At 42.4% G+C, this 23,000-nt stretch overlaps 1 protein-coding gene across 2 annotated transcripts in view; it reads left to right on the plus strand.

Annotated features, from left to right (window-relative positions):
- Positions 1 to 8,491: 8,491 nt before the first annotated feature.
- DGKI (diacylglycerol kinase iota) overlaps positions 8,492 to 23,000 on the plus strand; it is a 473,650-nt gene continuing 459,141 nt past the window's right edge. For both annotated transcript variants that reach the window (XM_057550578.1, XM_057550579.1), the window contains exon 1: positions 8,492 to 8,895. In XM_057550578.1, the coding sequence (XP_057406561.1) occupies positions 8,492 to 8,895 (404 nt within the window). The remainder of the gene's footprint in view (positions 8,896 to 23,000) is intronic.

The following is a 23,000-nucleotide window of genomic DNA, read 5'->3' on the forward strand; positions in this document are numbered from 1 at the left end:
GGGGACTCTAACTGAACTACCCCATTTGATTTAGGTTATTATGACTATTTCAACCAATATATTGATTTTTTTCCTGAATTCATTTGTGCCAACTAAAAGTTAGAAATGCATTTAGCTGCAAGCAAATAAAAAATCCAGTCAACAGTGGCTTATACAGATCGGAGTTTAATTTTCTTTTATAATAAAAAGTCTAGTGATAGATGAACTGTCTTGGGCTAGCAACTCCTCAAGGAAGTCATTAGGGACCAATGCGCATTACAACTGACTTTTCCATTCTCAGTAAATGATTTGCATCTTCATGGTTGTAAAATGGCTATTACACATCTAGGCACTGAATTGAAGAAGGAAGATGGGCAAAGGACTGAAAGGGCAAATTATCTTTCTGTACTAGTAAAACATTCTCCCAGAAGCCTCATCTGGTTATTTTGGCTTCAATCTCATTGTTCAGAACCAGGTCACATAGTCACACTTCACTGCAGGGCAGTTTGGGAAGGAGTATTTTATTTGTATATCTCTGTAGTCTAGGAAGATGAGGGAGAAAGGGGACATGAATGACTTTTGAATAAAAAGGCTTTGGGGTCTGCCACATGGCTTTCATCACTTTCAGTAAAAAAGAAAGGAAATGGTTTTCATTTATTACAATTAAATAGTAAACTCTTTCAGGAAATTTACTGAATTGTATCCATCTTTGAATCCTCAGCATTAGCATACTGTTTCTATAGGAGAGGCTGAAGAAGTGTTCGTAATATGTTGAAAAAGGAAGGCTATGATTTTTGGAAATTAGGATGGGTTAATTAAAAAGTCACATTAGATTAGCCTCATTTTCTTTGATAGGGTTTCTTGTCTGATACTTTGGGGAAATGTAATAGAAATAGAGTACTGCACATAGTCCCTCAATTGAAATTTGTCCACAAAGAGAGAATGCAGATAAAAGTTCAGCTCAATGTTTTAATTTGGATTTTAATAACTATTCACAGAAGTTAGTGATTAATAGACCACTAGAATGTTTAGCACCAAAAGAGCAGAAAGAGAGGGGTCTTTAGTTTTTCCCTGATGAATTGCTAGCACCTAGAACAGTATATATCACTGTTTAGTGGTTGCCTGTAAAACCAATGACTATCAGCCTGGATCGAGGTTTCTAGGGATGCACCATTCATTCTGGTTCTGACCTTATCCTTTTCAGGAAGTTTATCGGCAACTTCACAGTATATTGCAGATCAGATCTGCTCTTGATAGAGAATCAGGAGGGATTGTGAATGCAATGAATGACATACTTCAGATCCCCAAGACTCTTGGATGGGTGAATGATGGTCAGAACACAGCAAGGGGAAATTTAATGAAAATAAATGTTAATTCCTTCAATTTGGCCCCCAAACCAGCTGCTCAAGTACAAGAACATTGTAAATTATGTTATTTCTTCTGGGTGCACAAACAGAGTAAGGAATAATAACGAAAACTGAGAAGAAATTTATGACATACCCTGTTGAAAATGACATACCCTGCTGAAAATGACTGAGTTGTCTTAGAAAGTAGTGACTCCCCATAACTTCAGTTGTTCAAGGCTGAAAAGGATCATGTGAAGGGATGCTGTGGGAGTACTGTGCATGGATGGAAGGCTGGATTGGATGAGTTTAAGACCCCTTTCATCCTGGAGAAAGAATAGCTCTATTTTAATTTAAATCTAGCTTAGAGACTGCCCATGCTAATAAGTTCCTATTAATTCCTATCAATAGAACCTAAAAGATTGTTCTCCATTCTATTTCAACAGGTATCCATATTTTGTATGGCAGCTTCATATTTTGTATGCAATGGTGTAAGCCTGAGAATCTTGGGTTTTTTAACACACAGTCCTCGTACAGATCTCTCCTTTCCTTATTGCCTAGTAAATTTACAATCCCAGCACCTTCCTGACTGGCTCTCTGATTTTCTTTCTAGACCCATGAATGTTAGATAACATTTATTCATTCATTCAATAAACATTTTTAATGTACCTACTGTATGTCTCGTAGTTTTGTTGAAGACATTAGCTAAGATAGAGCTCATGTTCTAATAAGAGGAGAAAACAAAGAAGTAAATAGACAGTACAATTTAGACAGTGGGAAGTGCTATGAATTTAAGAAAAAAACACACAGTTTTGTGTCAGCTATGGCTAAGGGCATTTTAGGGAGTGTCAGGGAGGCTTCTTTGAAAATGTGACATGAGAGGTAAGACCTGAATGATGAGAAGAAGCAGAGTGTCCAGGACCCAGTTTATGTCTGTCTCCAGAATGATTGGCCCCTCCTGTCCCCCCAACCTATTGTTTCTTTTCTGCTTAATGGAGAGCCTCCACCATTGACATTGACGTTGCCTCATATCCTACCTCTGCCAGCTGTCTCAGCCTCCCCCAAGAAGGGCTGGACTCAGGGAGTGGCAGGAAGCTCAACAACTTGATGCTCAGGCTCAACGGGTCTCTATTTTTAGAGTTTCCTCCCATCACTTCCAGAAAGGACTAAGAAGTCCGGCTGTGTGGCAGGATGCTGGGTTCCCCAGGAACATAACCTGGAAGGGAGAGTGAGTCAATTCCCTAAGGGACAAACTTCAACCAATGAGAAACAGGAGTCAGGAGACAGGAAGAAACTGGCAGAGAAATTCCCCTTCTTCCTGCAGACAGAATGTTCCCAGATACAGTGATGATGTAAGTTCTGTCTGGACGAAGTTCTGGTGACCAAGCAACCAGGTATGTTTATTTGTGAGGATGCAGCCATCTCATACTCACCACCTTGAATTTATTTTCCCTCTTTTCCTGCCTTACTTCTCTTTTCCCTTCATAACGTCCTGGGACTACAATTCTCCATAAAGCCTTGGCTTGTAAACTTTGCCTAAGAATGTGTTTTCTAGGGAACCCATGCAAAAACAAACATCATGTAAAAATATTGGGGTAGAGCCAAGGTTTCTGAACTCCATGGAGGAGCTCAGGTCTCTGCCGTGAATTCACAGGGGCATTGAAGGATATTTAAAATTTTCAGGGCAAACAGTGATACTCAACCAATGTTAGACACCATGCAAACTGCTATAGGTAGTTGACAGTTTCCACACTGGATCATATTACATTTTTTTCAGTGACATTATTATCTTGGCAGAGCTGGGGGTTCAGTGGTTGCTCTGATAAAAAGCAAAGTGGTACCTATTATGATTCCAAGGTTTGAGAAGTTGTATTGTGCCCATTACTATCTCATTAGTAAGTAATTGGGGCTATTTAAGGATGAAATAAAACATTATTTTTTTCCTTTCAATTTATATGTATCACTTTTTTAAACAGCAACGAATGTTGTTAAGGCATAAATGGTTATTAAATCGTTAGCACTTAACTACCTAATAAACCTAAATGTTCGGTTCTTCTTTTGGTCTAGAGGTTCCAGGAAAAATAATTACTGCGATGCTAAGTGTTCTGTAAACTGAGAGAGTTTGGGAATCTTTGAGGCAGAGCATTCCAGGCAGCAAAAGTAGAAAGTATAAAGGTGGTAGGCAGGAATAAGCTTACACACGTCAGCTCCAACCTGGAAACTTCCTTTCCTTTTTTCCTTTACTGACAATATTTTCCAAAGCTCTATTAACCTTAGATTGGTCTTTAAATAACTTAGACCCTAAATGGTATGTGTTTGTGTGTGTGTATGTGGTATATGTGTGTTTTGTGTGGTTTATGTGTGTTACTTGCTTTCTAAAAAAAAAAAGATTCTGTATTATTTCCTGAAAATTCTTAATCACTACATACATTTAAAAAATGTTAGACATGATGTTCTCTTTATTACTTGTCTTGCTGGCTAATCTAAACTCTAAAAAAAAATTTTTTTTCTTTCTTTAAAATTTCATGCTTGAGGCTGTTTTGATCAGGCCTAGAATTTGGGAGACTCAAGTTTGGTATGTAAGACTGCGCTGATACCTATGTTAGAATGAACAGTAATTAATAATAGAAAGATAAGGTAAGGAACCCACTAGTGGGGCTTTGGGTCCAGTGATGGAGATTTTTTCCAGGGGAGTTCTGAGATGAGAAGCAGCGTATTTCAGTATACCCAGAGAAGCTCATTTTCTTGTTTATGTACTTACGTTCCTCAAAATCATACATGATACGTTTTTAAACCTGAATGTCAATTTATTTTCCTGTGATTGGAGTGCTTTTGACCTATGCCCAAGGATTCCACTTTTTAGAGTCAAGGTAACTAAGAAGTTGAATGAATAATTACAAGGTTGCTTAGTGACCACTGAAAAACAAGAAGGAAAATAAATTGTCTGAAAGGATAACTGATATTTTAAGTAACTTCTCAGAAGGCCACCCCACAAAAAGAATTCATTTGTCTTATGCTGGAACTATTTGTGCTTCTATGATGTAAGTTTCTTTCTTTCTCTCTGTCTTAAAATCCAGTGCGTGTTCAGTGATCTTTTTTTTTTTTAACCTTATTTTCCTTTGTGTAGCAGCCCATTTTTGTTGATAGACTCTTTTTTTTTTAACATCTTTATTGGAGTATAATTGCTTTACAATGGTGTGTTAGTTTCTGCTTTATAACAAAGTGAATCAGCTATACATATGCATATATCCCCATATCTACTCCCTCTTGCATCTCCCTCCCACCCTCCCTATCCCACCCCTCTAGGTAGTCACAAAGCACCAAGCTGATCTCTCTGTGCTATGCGGCTGCTTCCCACTAGCTATCTATTTTACATTTGGTAGTATATATGAGTCCATGCCACTCTCTCACTTTGTCCCAGCTTACCCTTCCCCCTCCCCGTGTCCTCAAGTCCATTCTCTACGTCTGCGTCTTTATTCCTGTCCTGCCCCTAGGTTCTTCATAACCTTTTTTTTTTTAGACTCCATATATATGTGTTAGCATACGGTATTTGTTTTTCTCTTTCTGACTTACTTCACTCTGTATGACAGATTCTAGGTCCATCCACCTCACTACAAATAACTCAATTTTGTTTCTTTTTATGGCTGAGTAATATTCCACTGTAAACATGTGCGACATCTTCTTTATCCATTCATCTGTCGATGGACACTTAGGTTGCTTCCATGTCCTGGCTATTGTAAATAGAGCTGCAATGAACACTGTGGTACATGACTCTTTTTGAATTATGGTTTTCTCAAGGTATATGCCCAGTAGTGGGGTTGCTGGGTCGTATGGTAGTTCTATTTTTAGTTTTTTAAGGAACCTCCATACTGTTCTCCATAGTGGCTGTGTTAATACACTCTTTAAACATGCAAATACACACCTGATTGGTCCATCTGGCTTTCCTGTTAGCCTGGAAGACATTCTGTCTCCTGTTGGTATATATTTATTTAATCAGGCAAAACTCAAGATTCTAGCTAAGGCCACTCAACTGTGACTGTTTATCACTGTTTTCTTATGTATCTTTCCTGAAATATTATATTTGTAGCTATCCTCTCTTTTTCTGTAAATGGTAGCATACTAAGTACTCTGAACCCTGTTTTTTTTTTTAGTTATATTTTTGAGATTGTTTTATATCAATACCTTATCAGTTTGCCTTATTCCTCTTAATGACTGCAGAGAATTCCATTATTTGGGTGAATGATAATTTAAGTAATTCGTCCTATATTAACAAACATTTACATTGTTTTTAGTCTTAAATTTTTAGTGTACACTTTCAAGGATATCAGAGAACAGATTCCTAGAAGCATAATTGCTAGGTCAATTAGGTTGGCATTTCAAATATTGGTGGATCGCTCCAAATTTCCCATCAGAGACTATACCAAACTCTACCAACAATTTGAGAAAGTGTTGGTTTTCCTGCCTCCTCAGCCAATACATCTATTTTCAAATTGTTTATTCTAAAAAAATGGCATCATATTATAGTTTAAAATTGAATTTATTTTAATTTTTAATTTAATTTTTTAATTGAAGTATAGTTGATTTACAGTGTTGTACCAATCTCTGCTGTACAGCAAAGTGACTCAGTTATACATGTATAGACATTCTTTTTTTAATATTTTTTTCCATTATGGTTTATCACAAGATATTGAATATAGTTCTCTGCGCTATACAGTAGGACCTTGTTGTTTATCCATCCTATATATAATAGCTTGCATCTGCTAATCCCACACTCCCAGTCCTTCGCTCCCCCATCTCCCTCCCCCTGGCAACCACAAGTCTGATCTCTATGTCTATGAGTCTGTTTCTGTTTTGTAGATATGTTCTTTTGTGTTGTATTTTAGATTCCACATATAAGTGATATCATGTGGTATTTGTCTTTCTCTTTCTGACTTACTTCACTTCGTATGATAATCTCTAGTTGCATCCATGTTCCTGCGAATGGCGTTACAGTATTGCATTCTTTTTTATGGCTGAGTAGTATTCCGTTGTATAAATATACCACATCTTCTTGATCCATTCGTCTGTTGATGGACATTTAGGTTGTTTCCATGTAGTTAGCTAGGCTAATATTAGGGATGGGAGGAGCTCAGAAAAGGAGGCAGTGGACCCATGCATGCAAAGATGGGAGCAGAGAGAGCGGAGAGCATCTGGGACTGGTACACAGTCCAGTTCAGAGCGGCACTCTCAGGAAAGGGTGGAGGGGAAGTGGGCAGGGCTGGCACACCACCCACTAATGTGGCCTTGAAAATCAGTGAAGGGGTTAATTGAACTTTGCCCTAACGACAATATGATGTAATTGGAATACTTTTAGGTAGAGGAAAACATATCAGAGGTCTCTGGGGGGTTGAGCTAGAGAATTGATTGGAGGACGTATGGAGAGTTGTCTAGCAGGAAGGAGGAGTTAGGAAGCTGTCTAGTAATTCAAGTAAGATGACATTTCCTTGTTGTTACGATACACTAGGTAGTCACAGATCTCATTTAACATGACTGTTGAAGCACCTAATATGCCCATTCTCCTCTTAAAATGGAGCACGCTGCATGGGGGGTGGTGGGGGGTTGGGGGGTGGGAAGCAAAGACCTATAATCAGGCTCCCTGGGTGTAATATCTGGTTCTGCCAATTTCTAGTTGCATAAGCCTGAGCAACGGGGACCATACATTTGAGGGGTAGTGTAAAAAGCACAGAGATAGGCATGTGAAGTGCTTAGCACATCTGTCACGTAAAAACCAGGGCTTAATAACCACTAGCTGTTTTTTAAATTATTTTTATTATTATTACCTTTCCTCACTCCACTCTGGAAATGCCCTGACCCTTGGCTTATTATAATGTACACATGCAGCAAATTACAGAATGAGGGAGTTGAGAGAGATCTGAGGTATCTTATTCAATCTCCTAATTCTTTCTAGTCGTGAGAAAATAAAGGGGGGAAAAAAGAATCAAGCAACTTGTTTGGGGTCAGCAACACCGACCTGAAATTTTTCCCTGGTCTGGTTCTCTCATTGCCTGTCCATGTATTGAATACGTATGTATTTTGGTTACTACACTTAGCCTTCAGTATAAATCTTTCTCGTGTTTGTTGACAGCAGTGATTCTTGCGTGAAAATTCCTAATTTGGAAAACTATCTGTCTCACACACTTTGTTGCACATCATTCAAACCTCATAGAGTTTTCAATAACCTTAGAAACAAAAACAAGAGAGCGGTGGACAATTAAATCTGCAGAGACGGCAAGCTTGGCTTTGTGTCGGCAGTGGGGTCCGCAGAGGTTGGAAGCCCCTCCTCGAGCGGGCCCTTACTTTCCTTTCCGCTCTGCCGCGGCAGCGCCCAGCGCTCACGTCCTCACTTTGCCTCCTGGATTCTCTCAGTCTTTCTGCTTCGCTGAGGGGCCTGTGATCCGATTCAATCTATGAACAGCTGTTTAGGAAGATCTTTCTATGTGTGTAAGGAAGGCTCTGGGCTGGGGGATTCAGGGATGAAAGGGTCCCAGCCCTCGCCCCGAGAGAGGAGGTAGGCGCTTCGCCTGCATCGTAAACTGGACCTCCTCCTCATGCCTTAATTTACCCTGTTTAATTTACGAATTCTCTCCCAGGTTCGCACCGACCACGCGCCCGCTGCATTCCCCCCGAGGTTTCCCACGGTCGGGAGGCTTCTGCCAGGCTCCGGCTCTGCACGGTCGGGCAGCGGCGGTGGGGAGAATGCCGCCCCGGACATCAGGCATCAGGGGACGGGCACCAAGGTGGGCGCTACCGCTCCCGGGCCGGCTGCCTGGGCAGGGCACCTCTCCCTTCCCGGTGTCCGCTTCCTCGTGTCTTAACCGGGGTGCGGCACGCTGTCCTCCGAATTTCCCTCCGGAGCTCTCCTCTCTTGCTGCCAGTGTCCGCGCCCCCAGCCCGGCGCCTCCTCATCCCCTGCCCTCTGTCCACCTCTCCGGCGACCCGACACCTCAGGGCAGAGTTCCGGTTCGGCCCTGGCCGGTGCCCCCGATTTAGGAAAAGGCCAGGGGGGCGGGAGGGCGCAGGTTTGCAGCGGGGAGGGAGGGGGAGGCGGAGGGAGGTGGCCTCTGATTGGTCGGGGAGGGGGAGTGGAGGCACGGAGTTTCCCACAATGCCCCGGTGCGGGGCCGCCGCGGATGGATGCTGCGGGAAGGGGCTGCCATTTGCCGCCTCTGCGAGCGGCGCGCAGACCTGTTCGCCCTCCGGCGGTGGCGGCCGCCGTCAGCGCTGTTCGTCTGTCCGGCTTCTGCAGCGGCGCCGCCTCGGCTCCCTCCGCGGCCGCCGGAGCGGTCGCCATGAACCCCAGCTCCTCGGCGGCAGAGGAAAAGGGGGCAACGGGCGGCAGCAGCAGCAGCGGAAGCGGCGCCGGGAGCTGCTGCCTGGGCGCCGAGGGCGGTGCGGACCCGAGGGGCGCGGGGGCAGCGGCGGCGGCTGGGGCCGCTGCCCTGGAAGAGCCCGGGGCCGCCGGCCCGAACGAGAAGGACGAGGCGCTGGAGGAGAAGCTGCGGAACTTAACTTTCCGGAAGCAGGTCTCGTACAGGTAGGAACGCGAGCCCGGCAGCCGGGAGGCAGGTGCCGCCGCGGGGCGCGAGACCCGCTCTGCGCCCTCGAAAGGCGCTTCCTCGGACTTGGGGGCACCTGGCGCCCTCTCTCTCTCTCTGCCTCCCTCCCTCCCTCTCTCTCTCCTTCTCCCTCCCCGTTCTGGGCTATGTGTTCACTTCTCATCCCAGCCTTCTGGGCTGGAGGGAAGCTACGTGCGCCAGGTTTCTCCCCCGGAACTGGAGAGAGGACTGGGTCCCTGAGGTCAGAACAACAACAGTAAAAATGCGTGTTGGGGGGGGGGAGCGGGGTGCACACACACATATGCCAGGTTTTCTTGAGAGAAGTCCTCAAAGTTGTCCCTACGCCGGGGTCATCTTCAACCACTCCCCCTACCTTGCCGATTTTACTGGGTGCACCTTTGGCACTAACTTGATACTTGAGATCACGGACAGGCAGAAAAGAACAGCGTTCTATCCTGAAGAGAAATCCTTATGGAAGTTGGACCTGCATTGAAATATCCCATTAAGGAAGAGTCGTTGTGAATCTGTGTCTGTAGATACACAACTGGTTCCGGAGGGTCACACGTACACGTGGTCTCTCCCTCTCTCCTGGGTGTGCTCAGAAGGACGACTTGGGAAGCCTGCTGGCAAGCAAGGGGTGGGGGAGAGAATGGGGCCATGCTTGCCCCTAGGATGGGTGTATTTACAAGACAAGGACAGTGTGGGATAAATGGCCTCCGAATGATGCCAAAAGACTACCCCCAATTGTGTCAGGATTCACGAATGAGAAATGAGGATCCAGTAGGTTCTCTCCTCCCCCCTGCCCCCCACCTTCAGGCAAGAATAAAGATATTGATAGATTTGGAGAGTTTTGGAGACCCTTACTGCTTGTTAATTTTAAAAGTTGAGGTGATAAACAAGCATAGAATTACAAAGATGTGCACTTCCTTGGCTTTGGAGTATTTCTTGAAAAGGGGTCAGTAAAAGCATCCTTGTGACCCTCCTCATTTTAAGTTAGCAGTCCTTTCCAGAAATGCTTATAAAGTTTTAAGCCTGTCACACCATGTGGTGTTATGTAAGCAAAAGCAGATGACAGAGGTGCGTGGGTTTGTGAGGGTGTGTGTTGTATTTCTGGGAGCATGTGTGTGAATCACCGGGATCCCCACTGGCATTGCCTGGACTGCAGGCCCCGGTCACTAGGGCATGTGCTCTGTGTCTCAGTGTTGGCTCCTGACGACTCCGAAATGGCCTTCCTGGGGAGGTGTTACTCCCTCATCCCCCACGTGCAGTTTGTTCACTGTGCATTGAGGGAGTTTCCCACCTGACTTGCTCTTTTAGTTACTCATGTAGATCAGGACAAAATGGATCTTTCTCTTTATATTTCTGGTTTCTAAAAATAGACACGTGGTGGAGAGTGAGGTAGCTCTAGGGAGGTATGCTAGGACACAGGCAGTTCTACTTCTTAGCTATGGTGGCCTGTCTGGCCCTTAGGGGACCAGGGGCTACATTCAGCCTAATTTAGGAGCTGCGAGTTGGAGGGGACGGTTGATAATGCAGAGCACATTGTGGGTCTGGGCTCCTGGGCCCAGAATCGTTCCTGTGTCGTTGGTATTCATCATCGTGACTCTTCACTGGGTAGGGCTACAAAGCCAGAGTTTGCAAGGGAAATCATCTCAGCTTGCTTCTTGGCAGGGGTCGTTCCCTGAGCCTCTCTCTTGGAAATGAGTACTCTGTGAGGCCATGGCCTTCTGGGTTGCATGCTCACACATGCATGTGTAAGGGTGTGCACACGCAAACATAGACATCGACCCAGACACGGTGTTTTTCTAGCAAAAGGATAACACCGTATCTGCCTTACAATCCACAGAGATGGATCCCACTTTGTGGACATCATTTCCTTTCAAATAAAGCTTTACAGTCCCCAGTTCAGGAAGGCTCCTGCCACAGCATCGCCTCAGGTGGCTGGTTAAAAATGCCCACCACCCCACACTTACAAAATCAAGCTCTCTGTGGGTGGGAGTTTTTAGCAAGCTCCTCAGGCAATGCATAAGCACACTCATATCTGAGGACTGCTGCTCTGCCCTTTTTTCCCAAAGGCTGAACTATTGATCTTTGAATTCATAAGCCATGCCCAGCCAAACAAGGCCAGGCAGTCCCAAAGTCAGAGGAAAGACAGCAGAAGGTAGGTATTTCATCTGGCACGTGTTTGTCCTGGGTACCCTGGAGAGTGTCTCCATTTTGATGATGATGATGATGATTTTTTTAGAGTCATGGTGAATGGCCTACCCATTCACCAGGGCAGCCATTTATGTTGGACTCAGATGTAGTTGGGCCTGGCCATTTCGCTGGTGGGTTAATGAATGGTCTGTAAGAAAAGAGCAGCTTTGGCTGGAGCTGGGCGTTGGCTTCTCAGCGAGGACCACATCCCCTCACTTCTGGGGGACACCTGAGGACGGCGACTGGTGGAAGTTGATGGAGAGGGGTCAGGAAGACATTACAGAACGGAATCTAAGTGAAGGGGTTGAGTTAGGATGTGAAGTATGGCTGCTGTGTAAGGGGGATCATTTGAGGTGGGGAAGAAGAGATCTGCAGGTGGTCAAAAAAATCTTTTGAAGAACATGGGTATTTGCGGAATGACACTTGACAGGAGAGAAGAAGGGGGCTGGGGGAGATGGTGTGCGTGTGCGTGTGTGTGGGGGGGTCTCATCTGCTCCTTCTGTTGCTAAGGAACATATAAGCTAGGGTTTAAAAATAAATGAGGAGTGGGTGGGCATATGCAATGACTCCTGTCTTTTTAGGAACCAGAGCCCTTTACAGAAAACCTTTAAATAACCATTTCTGGAGGCAGATTATTCATTTTGCTCGACTTTTACTTTGTTAAGTAAAATAAACTCCTTTATATACCCCTCGATTTCCCCTCATTACCTTCTCTTTCTTTTTTGGGGAACCATTTTTCTCATGAGAATTATTCCTTTATTTCAGATTCTGCTCCCCTAGAGCAAACAGTCTCGGTAGATTGTAAAGCTGAAGGTTTTAGAAGGCAGTGCAAGTGAGCTGGTACTTTTCTCTTAAAATTACTACTTCCTTTTCCTTTGCAAATTATGGTGCTGCAACAGATACATATGTGCCGATGACTATGTAATGTGTAGGAACTGGTTTTTTTTAACCACTGTAAGAATTCCCACTTAAGTCAGTAAAATTAAAAAAAAATCATTTAGAAACATGCAGGGGAGGGGAAGGAGAAGGTAGCTGATGTCCGTTGTCTTCTGTGTACAGGCACTGCGCTAAGTATTCATCTTTGTTATATCTTATTTACTGTTCAATGACAGTTTTATGATGTGATTATGGTTATTTCCATTTTATAAACAAATGAACCTGAGGCTTAGAGCTTGGGTAAGAGGCAGCTTTAAACCCAGATCTGACTCTAAATGACATTCTTTTTACACCCCATCATGCTTCCCTAACCATTCACTTCTGGCTCGAACTCTTCCCTTGGGTGTCTGTGTTTGCATGTGTGTGTGCAGTGTAAGCTCTTCTTTTACCTCTTCCATAATATATCACAGGTCATTATTTATTATCTCTTGTATACTTTATTCTTTGGACCGTGTCCCTTTGGCCATATAATTTTAAGTAACTCCTCTACTCTTTCTGAGATAGAAATGAATATAAATTCATGATCACCAGAAAATATATTGGTTTTGCTTCTGAGAACAAAACCACCTACATGACACCTGCCATCTCTGTGAAGATACCCAGGTTAGAATTTTATACGCCTTTTAATAAAAACTACACAGGAGTTGTGTAGGTGAACCTAGATCCAGTGAAGAGCTGGCCTGTCCGTACCTCTTTGAGCAGCACAGAATAAATGTTGAAGTGTGGTTTTGTTTGTAAGGAGGACTGGACAGTTACCATTACTCATGAGATAGTAATGCCTGTGCTTCAGTTTCTCTACTTATAAACCAGGATGGTAATACCAGACCTTCCTGAAAGGGAGTTTTTGGTATGAGATAAAAGTAGCAGCAAGGAGCTTTTAACTTCTTAGATTATGCTGCAAGGTAAAAAAGGGTCTATTCATTCTTTACAGGCTGATAAGAACAAAGTATTTCCGTTTTGAGTATTATCCTGCAACACAAGATTGTGATTTTTAGGAAAGACTATTGGAATGTTGAAAGCCAAGTAGGAGAGCATGGACATTGTTCTTCCTTGCATGGGAATCAATATTGTATGGGGGGAAGTTTTCTTTTCCTGAATATCAGTATGAAGCATCCTCCTTTGTAAATACTTTTATTTTATTTAAAAAATTTTTTGTCTGCTCTTTACACATTTGTTTGATATTTAGAGACTTCAGGATCAGATAAAAACCTTGGTTCTAGATTCTCCACCTACTGCCCCTGGACTAGAGCTTCCTCTCTGTGAATGGGAGTTGAGTTGAGGAAAGAAGACAGGTTCTCTTGTCCAAGCCTGCCTGGAATAGTGCTTCTGGAAGACAGAACTGTGGGCTGGAGATGAGAAGTGCTGGTGGCCAGCCCCTCCCTGGGTGAAACCATATCCCTGGATGGGGAGCAAGGTGGAAAGGGAGCCCTGCCTTCTTGGTGGCACGTGCCTGGAGAAGACCTTCCTTCACACTGAGCTGGGGAAAGGAGATTTTTAAAAATTTGGCTTTTGGAGGTGTCAGCGCAGCCATTTCTTACTAGGCACTCTGATCTGAAGTGCTGGGTGTGAGACCTCTGCATGAAGCACCTTGTGAACAAGTGAAACTAGACAAAGCACAAAGGAAAAGAAAAAAAAAAATGCAAGCTGCAAACCCTCTGAAAAAAATGCCTCTGCACCTCTAGCTCTTGCGGAGGTTGGCATCTTCAGTGGAGTCTCCTATTGCAGGGGGACCTTCAAGATGGCGGAGGAGTAAGACGTAGAGATCACCTTCCTACACACAAATACATCAAAAATACATCTACATGTGGAACAGCTCCTAACAGAACAGCTACTGAACATTGGCAGAAGACCTCAGACTTCCCAGAAGGCAAGAAAATCCCCACATACCTGGCCATGTGGCTGATAGGGTCTTGGTGCTCCAGCTGGGTGTCAGGCCTGAGCCTCTGAGGTGGGAGAGCTGAGTTCAGGACATTGGACCACCAGAGACCTCCTCGCCCCACATAATATCAGTCGGTGAGGGCTCTCCCAGAGAGCTCTGTCTCAACACTAACACCCAGCTCCAACCAGTGGCCAGCAAGCTCCAGTGCTGGATGCCCTATGCCAAACAACTAGCAAGACAGGAACACAACCCCACCCATTAGCAAAGAGGCTGCCTAAAATCATACTAAGTTCACAGACACCCCAAAACACACCACCAGATGTGGCACTGTCCATCAGAAAGACAAGATCCAGCCCCACCCACCAGAACACAGGCACCAGTTCCCTCCACCAGGAAGCCTACACAAGCCACTGAACCAACCTCACCCACTGGGGTCAGACACCAAAAACAATGGGAACTACGAATCTGCAGCCTGTGAAAAGGAGACCCCAAACAAAGTAAGTTAAACAAAATGAGAAGACAAAGAAATATGCAGCAGATGAAGCAGCAAGGCAAAAACCCACCAGACCTAACAAATGAAGAGGAAATAATAGGCAGTCTACCTGAAAAAGAATTCAGAGTAATGATAGTAAAGATGATCCAAAATCTTGGAAATAGAATGGAGAAAATACAAGAAATGTTTAACAAGGACCTAGGAGAACTAAAGAGCAAACGAACAATGGTGAACAACACAATAAATGAAATTAAAAATACTCTAGAAAGAATCAATGGCAGAAGAACGGATAAGTGACCTGGAAGACAAAAGAGTGGAAATAACTACTGCAGAGCAGAATAAAGAATAAAGAATGAAAAGACTTGAGGACAGTCTCAGAGACCTCTGGAACAACATTAAATGTACCAACATTCGAATTATAAGGGTCGCAGAAGAAGAGAAAAAGGAAGGGTCTGAGAAAATATTTGAAGAGATTATAGTTGAAAACTTCCCTAACGTGGGAAAGGAAATAGTCAATCAAGTCCAGGAAGTGCAGAGAGTCCTATACAGGATAAATCCAAGGAGAAACATGCCAAGACACATATTAATCAAACTATCAAAATTAAATACAAAGAAAAAATATTAAAAGCAGCAAGGGAAAAGCAACAAATAACATACAAGGGAACCCCCATAAGGTTAACAGCTGATCTTTCAGCAGAAACTCTGCAAGCCAGAAGGGAGTGACAGGACATATTTAAAATGATGAAAGGGAAAAACCTACAACCAAGATTACTCTACCCAGCAAGGATCTCATTCAGATTTGACAGAGAAATTAAAACCTTTACAGACAAGCAAAAGTTAAGAGAATTCAACACCACCAAACCAGCTTTATAGCAAATGCTAAAGGAACTTCTCTAGGCAGGAAATACAAGAGAAGGAAAAGACCTACAATAACAAACCCAAAACAATTAAGAAAATGGTAATAGGAACATACGTATCGATAACTACCTTAAATGTAAATGGATTAAATGCTCCAACCAAAATACATAGATTGGCTGAATGGATACAAAAACAAGACCCATACATAGGCTGTCTACAAGAGACCCACTTCAGACCTAGAGACACATACAGACTGAAAGTGAGGGGATGGAAAAAGATATTCCATGCAAATGGAAATCAGAAGAAAGCTGGAGTAGCAATTCTCATATCAGACAAAATAGACTTTAAAATAAAGACTATTACAAGAGACAAAGAAGGACACTAAATAATGATCAAGGGATCAATCCAAGAAGGAGATATATCAATTGTAAATATTTATGCACCCAACATAGGAGCACCTCAATACATAAGGCAAATGCTAACAGCCATAAAAGGGGAAATCAACAGTAACACAATAATAGTAGGGGACTTTAACACCCCACTTTTACCAATGGACAGATCATCCAAAATGAAAGTAAGTAAGGAAATATAAGCTTTAAATGACACATTAGACAAGATGGACTTAATTGATATTTATAGGGACATTCCATCCAAAAACAACACAATACACTTTCTTCTCAAGTGCTCTTGGAACATTCTCCAGGATAGACCATATCTTGGGTCACAATTGAAGCCTTGGTAAACTTAAGAAATTGAAATTGTATCAAGTATCTTTTCCGACCACAACGCTATGAGACTAGGTATCACTTACAGGACAAAAAAAATGTAAAAAATACAAATACATAGAGGCTAAACAATACACTACTAAATAACCAAGAGATCACTGACGAAATCAAAGAGGAAATCAAAAAATACCTAGAAACAAATGACATTGAAAACACAATGACCAAAAACCTATGGGATGCAACAAAAGCACTTCTAAGAGGGAAGTTTATAGGAATACAATCCTACCTCAAGAAGCAAGAAAAATCTCAAATAAATAACCTAACCTTACACCTAAAGCAATTAGTGAAAGAAGAAGAAGAAGAACAAAACCCCCTCAGTTAGCAGAAAGAAAGAAATCATAAAGATCAGATCACAAATAAATGAAAAAGAAATGAAAGAAACAATAGCAAAGATCAGTAAAACTAAAAGCTGGTTCTTTGAGAAGATAAACAAAATTGATAAACCATTAGCCAGACTCATCAAGAAAAAAAGGGAGAAGACTCAAATCAACAGAATTAGAAATGACAAAGGAGAAGTAACACCTGCCACTGCAGAAATACAAAAGATCTGGAGAGATTACTGTAAGCAACTATATGCCAATAAAATGGACAACCTGGAAGAAATGGACAAATTCTTAGAAAAGCACAACCTTCCAAGACTGAACAGGAAGAAATAGAAAATATAAACAGACCAGTCACAAGCACTGAAATTGAAACTGTGATTAAAAATCTTCCAAGAAACAAAAGCCTAAGACCAGATGGCTTCACAGGTGAATTCTATCAAACATTTAGAGCAGAGCTAACACCCATCCTCTCAAACTCTTCCAAAATATAGCAGAGGGAGGAACACTCCCAAACTCATTCTACAAGACCACCATCACCCTGATACCAAAACCAGACAAAGATGTCACAAAAAAAGAAAACTATAGGCCAATATCACTGATGAACATAGATGCAAAAATCCTCAACAAAATACTAGCAAACAGAATCCCACAGCACTTTAAAAGGATCATACACCATGATCAAGTGGGGTTTATCCCAGGAATGCAAGGATTCTTTAATATATGCAAATCAATCAATGTGATACACCATATTAACCAACTGAAGGAGAAAAACCATGTGATGATCTCAGTAGATGCAGAAAAAGCTTTTGACAAAATTCAACACACATTTATCATAAAAACTCTCCAGAAAGGAGGCATATAGGGAACCTACCTCAACATAATAAAGGCCATATATGACAAACCCACAGGCAACATCATTCTCAATGGTGAAAAATTGAAACCAATTCCTCTAAGATCAGGAAAAAGACAAGGTTGCCCATTCTCACCACTATTATTCAACATAGTTTTGGAAGTTTTAGCCACAGCAATCAGAGAAGAAAAAGAAATAAAAGGAATCCAAATCAGAAAAGAAGAAGTAAAACTGTTGCTGTTTGCAGGTGACATGATACTATACATAGAGAATCCTAAAGATGCTACCAGAAAACTACTAGAGCTAATCAGTGAATTTGGTAAAGTAGCAGGATACAAAATTAATGCACAGAAATCTCTTGCATTCCTATGCACTAATGATGAAAAATCTGAAAGAGAAATTAAGGAAACACTCACATTTTCCATTGCAACAAAAAGAATAAAATACCTAGGAATAAACCTACCTAAGGAGACAAAAGACCTGTATGCAGAAAACTATAAGACACTGATGAAAGAAATTAAAGATGATACAAACAGATGGAGAGATATACCATGTTCTTCGATTGGAAGAATCAGCATTGTGAAAATGACTCTACTACCCAAAGCAATCTACAGATTCAGTGCAATCCCTATCAAACTACCAATGACATTTTTCACAGAACTAGAACAAAAAATTTCACAATCTGTATGGAAACACAAAAGCCCCTGAATAGCCAAAGCAATCTTGAGAAAGAAAAACGGAGCTGGAGGAATCAGATGCCCTGACTTCAGACTATACTACAAAGCTACAGTAATCAAGACAGTATGGTACTGGCACAAAAACAGAAATATAGATCAATGGAACAGGATAGAAAGCCCAGAGATAAACCCATGCTCATATGGTCACCTTATCTTTGATAAAGGAGGCAAGGATATACAGTGGAGAAAAAAGACAGCGTCTTCAATAAATGGTGCTGGGGAAACTGGACAGGTACATGTAAAAGAATGAAATTACAACACTTTCTAACACCATACACAAAAATAAACTCAAAATGGATTAAAGACCTAAATGTAAGGCCAGACACTATAAAACTCTTAGAGGAAAACATAGGCAGAACACTCTTTGCCATAAATCACAGCAAGATCCTTTTTGACCCACCTCCTAGAGAAATGGAAATAAAAACAAAAATAAACAAATGGGACCTAATGAAACTTCAAAGCTTTTGCACAGCAAAGGAAACCATAAACAAGATGAAAAGACAACCCTCAGAATGCGAGAAAATAGTTGCAAAAGAAGCAAGTGACAAAGGATTAATCTCCAAAATATACAAGCAGCTCATGCAGCTCAATATCAAAAAGTAAACAACCCAATCCAAAAATGGGCAGAAGACCTAAATAGACATTTCTCCATAGAAGATATACAGATTGCCAACAAACATATGAAAGCATGCTCAACATCACTAATTATTAGAGAAACGCAAATCAAAACTACAATGAGGTATCACCTCACAGCAGTCAGAATGGCCATCATCAAAAAATCTACAAACAATAAATGCTGGAGAGGGTGTGGAGAAAAAGGAACCCTCTTGCATTGTTGGTGGGAATGTAAATTGATAGAGCCACTATGGAGAACAGTATGGAGATTCCTTAAAAAACTAAAAATAGAACTACCATATGACCCAGCAATCCCACTACTGGGCATATACTCTGAGAAAACCATAATTCAAAAAGAGTCATGTACCACAATGTTCATTGCAGCACTATTTACAATAGCCAGGACATGGAAGCAACCCAAGTGCCCATCCACAGATGAATGGATAAAGAAGATGTGGCACATATATACAATGGAATATTACTCAGCCATAAAAAGAAATGAAATTGAGTTATCTGTAGTGAATTGGATGGACCTAGAGTCTGTCATACAGAGTGAAGTAAGTCAGAAAGAGAAAAACAAATACTTTATGCTAACACATATGAATGGAATCTAAAAAAAAAGTGGTTCTGATGAACCTAGGGGCAGGACAGGAATAAAGACGCAGACATAGAGAATGGACTTGAGGACACAGGGAGGGGGATGGCTAAGCTGGGACAAAGTGAGAGAGTGGCATGGACATATATACACTACCAAATGTAAAATAGATAACCAGTGGGAAGCTCCTGCATAGCAAGGGAGATCAGCTCAGTGCTTTGTGACCACCTAGAGGGGTGGGATAGGGAGGATGGGAGGGAGACGCAAGAGGGAGGAGATATGCGGATTTATGTATACGTAGAGCTGATTCACTTTGTTATAAAGCAGAAACTAACACACCATTGTAAAGCAATTATACTCCAATAAAGATGTTAAAAACAAAAACAAAAACTTGGTTCCAGTTTACTGTTTCCTTCCTCAGTAATTACTTAGGACTTGGCTAAGCGTACACTTCCTCCATCAAGACACACACCAGGCAAGATTGCACTCAAACTACTGTCCAGAGTCCTTAATCTGCTCTAATGGATCTTTTAGAGGCTCGGTTTTCACATGGGCGAGTGACAGCACCGTGTCCTGTGGCATCAAGGGGTGAAGAAGTTGATGGGAGCTTTGTTGGTGTTTATTTCCGCTGTGGCAACAGCAGCATTGCCTCACAGGGTCAGATTCAGTTAGACTAGAACTAGCTCTTTGGAACTCTACTTTCTAATCTGAGAAAATGAGGACTCCTAGTGAGGGCCCAGGCTAGCTGCACCTTCCAGGCTTTTCTGGGCTGGCATCTGGGATACACATTCCTTACCCAACCTTGAGGTGTCCTTGAAGTGGGTTCAGAAGCACTCACTCTGAGACCGGAAACATCTGGAAGGACCATTGCCTACATGTTGGGCTGTGACATTTGCTTTCTTATACAGTGTTATATTGGTAACACTGATCCTAATTATTTTTTTTGAGACCCTATAACTGTCGTTTTAGGACAGTAGTTACTGCATTAATGGTGGTATATGAATGGATAGCTCGGGAAAGAAGGCAAGGAGCAAAGCAAAATCTAAGCTGTTAGGCTTTTTATGTTTCTCTGAAGTTGAATTTGCTTGAAATCACTATGAAAATGGGCAAATTTCAAATGGTTTGAAGTGGTTGGAATTGTTTGAACTGGCTGGAATGTTGGGCCCGTTACAAGGCATAACAAACCCTTGCAATATAGAAGATTAAAGAAAGAAAAACGCCAAGTTAGGTCTGTTTGCACGTCACGCTCCCATAACTCATCCCTGGCTTGTTCATCAGGCAAACTCCTCCTTAGGATTGAACTCAAAAGGGTCTACTTTGTGTGGTAGGTGGTTGGTCCTCTCCTGTCCTCACATGATGCTTTTAAACAGCTGTGTTAGGACTGAATTGTAATTTTCTCTCCTGGGAATTAGACTAGCATTTGAACCTGGCACGTTCTAGCGGATCTTGGGAATGTTATGTCACCCCTTTGAGGCTCACGTGGTAATAGCAATACCTCTCTTAGAGGTTTGTTAGAATTAAATGAGTTACTTTAGGTAGAGAACTCGGCACAGTGCCTTGCACAGAGTTAACTTTAAATGTCGTATGCTTCCCTGCTAAGTTGTTAGCTCCTTTGAGGACAAAAATTGCACCTTATCATTTGAATCTCTGAATCCTGTTCTTATTGCTCAGTAGGTGTTGGATAAATATTTATTGAATGAATGAATTTAATTGCCTTCTTTAAATAAACTACTATGTTATTCGTTCCCTGTCCATCTCAACTGTGATTTTTCCTTTTTACTCAGAGAAAGGTCTGCCTTTTTCTCATTTACACTTTGTCCAATGGCCCAGGACTGTTTCTGTTTACAACTTCCTGTGTGAGTACCTGCACCAGCCATTCGGCCAGCTGTTGGAGGCTGGAGAGCGTTGGCAGAATCTCTTGCTTAACCAGCTATTTGCAGCTTGTCAAAGAAAAGGCCTTAATTTGCCTTCTGAGTAGCACTAATTAGCTCTCCAGCTCTGTCTGTCTCGTCCCTTTCCAAGGGGCATCATTGATTTTCTCCTCAGGGAATGTTCTGTTGACTTGTCCTTCTGTGAGTAGAACTTAGAACGTGCAGAAAGATGGCTGCCCTATGTTCCCGGAATCTTGCCTGACTGTGGTCCAGCCACTCCGAGGTTACCCCCAAGGCCTCTGTTCCGTATTGTTACTTCACTCATTCTCTCCTTCCAACTCACCTGACTGACTGCTGTGGAAAAGTTATTTTAGGAAGAATTCCTCAGTCAACTTCGTGACTCTAAACTAAACCTTTGTTTTGTTTTTAACTTGTTTAATAACAAAGTCTTTGAAAATGTGCCAGCTACTTTTTATTCACGTAACATATAAAGCACCTGAAGAATGGCTGATGAGTTTCCTGACATCCTTAGGGTTCAGAGAGGTGGCATGAGCACTGTTTGGGTAATTTTAGAAAAAATCAACCCATCAGGGCTGTGTGTATTGGCTGAGGGAGGCAACTGTGGTTGGGTAGAGGGGAAGAAGGCTCTTTGCAGATTAATTTTAATGTTTTTTCCTTCCAGCCCTGAGGTTTTGTGAGCCTTTGAAATGGAGCAAATACTGCTTTTTAAAGGCAGTGGCTTTTAGATGGGGGCTTGGGGAGTTCTTGCGCCTAACCTCCATGGGTTTTGCTCAAGTGGAGAATGGCCTTTAGATTTTAAGACTCATAAATAAGGAACCAATTCTAAGTTAAGCTATAATATTAATGGTCTGGCTTTTGTTGGATGGAGGGGGAAACATTCAAAGCTTAAAACAGTAATAATTAAACCACAATCAAATCTTACTATTCTTACTCTTCAATTCTATGAGAGGCAGAGTAGAGTAGTGGCTAAGAGCCCCGGCTCTGGAGCCCTACCTCCTGGATTCAGTTCTCCACCTCTGCCTGCTGTGGGACCATGGGCAAGTTACTTAGCACCTCTGTGCCTTAGTTTCCCCATCTAATGGTAATGACAATAGTACCTACCTTGTATGATTGTTTGAAGGTTGACACTGATAATGCTCCCTGTCACAAAGTAAGTGCTGTGAGTGTGTTTGTTAGGGTGGTATAATCCGTATTTAAACCCAGTTAAGGAGCAGATTTCGGTTTTTTATTCTTTTTTCTTTTTTATAAATTTATTTATTTATTTATTATTTTTGGCTGCGTTGGGTCTTCGTTGCTGCGCGCAGGCTTTCTCTGGTCGCGGCAAGCAGGGGCTGCTCTTCGTTGTGGTGCATGGGCTTCTCATTGCGGTGGCTTCTCTTGTTGCGGAGGACGGGCTCTAGGGGCATGGACTTCAGTAGTTGCGGCATGTGGGCTCGGTAGTTGTGGCTCACAGGCTCAGTTGTTCTGCGGCATGTGGGATCGTCCCAGATCAGGGCTCGAACCCATGTCTCCTGCTTTGGCAGGTGGATTCTTAACCACTGCGCCACCAGGGAAGTCCCCATTTTTTTAATCTTCAAAATATTGAACATTCATCAAATGTCGGTAGCTAGTGACAAAATTATTCAGATTATATGAAAATGAGATAGATATACACTTAGGAAATTTAATTTACAGGCTTGGCATTCATTAAGGTATAGAATATGTACTTTTCCTTTCACAACTTATTAAAAACTAGTTCACTCGTACTAGAGGATGTGAAGAGGAGAAAGCTGCTTCCGAGTGCTCTGGAAATCGGATCAGGCAGAAGGCCAAGGTCGCAGACGACAGGCGCAGTGAGCAGAGGAGTCAGGGAGCAGCGGCCCACAGCCCAGCTGGTCGGCTGGGAGCAGGAAGCCAGACGTGGAGGGGTGGGGAACAGGGGTCT

This window comes from Balaenoptera acutorostrata, chromosome 7 (assembly GCF_949987535.1).
Source record: "Balaenoptera acutorostrata chromosome 7, mBalAcu1.1, whole genome shotgun sequence".
NCBI lineage: Eukaryota > Metazoa > Chordata > Mammalia > Artiodactyla > Balaenopteridae > Balaenoptera > Balaenoptera acutorostrata.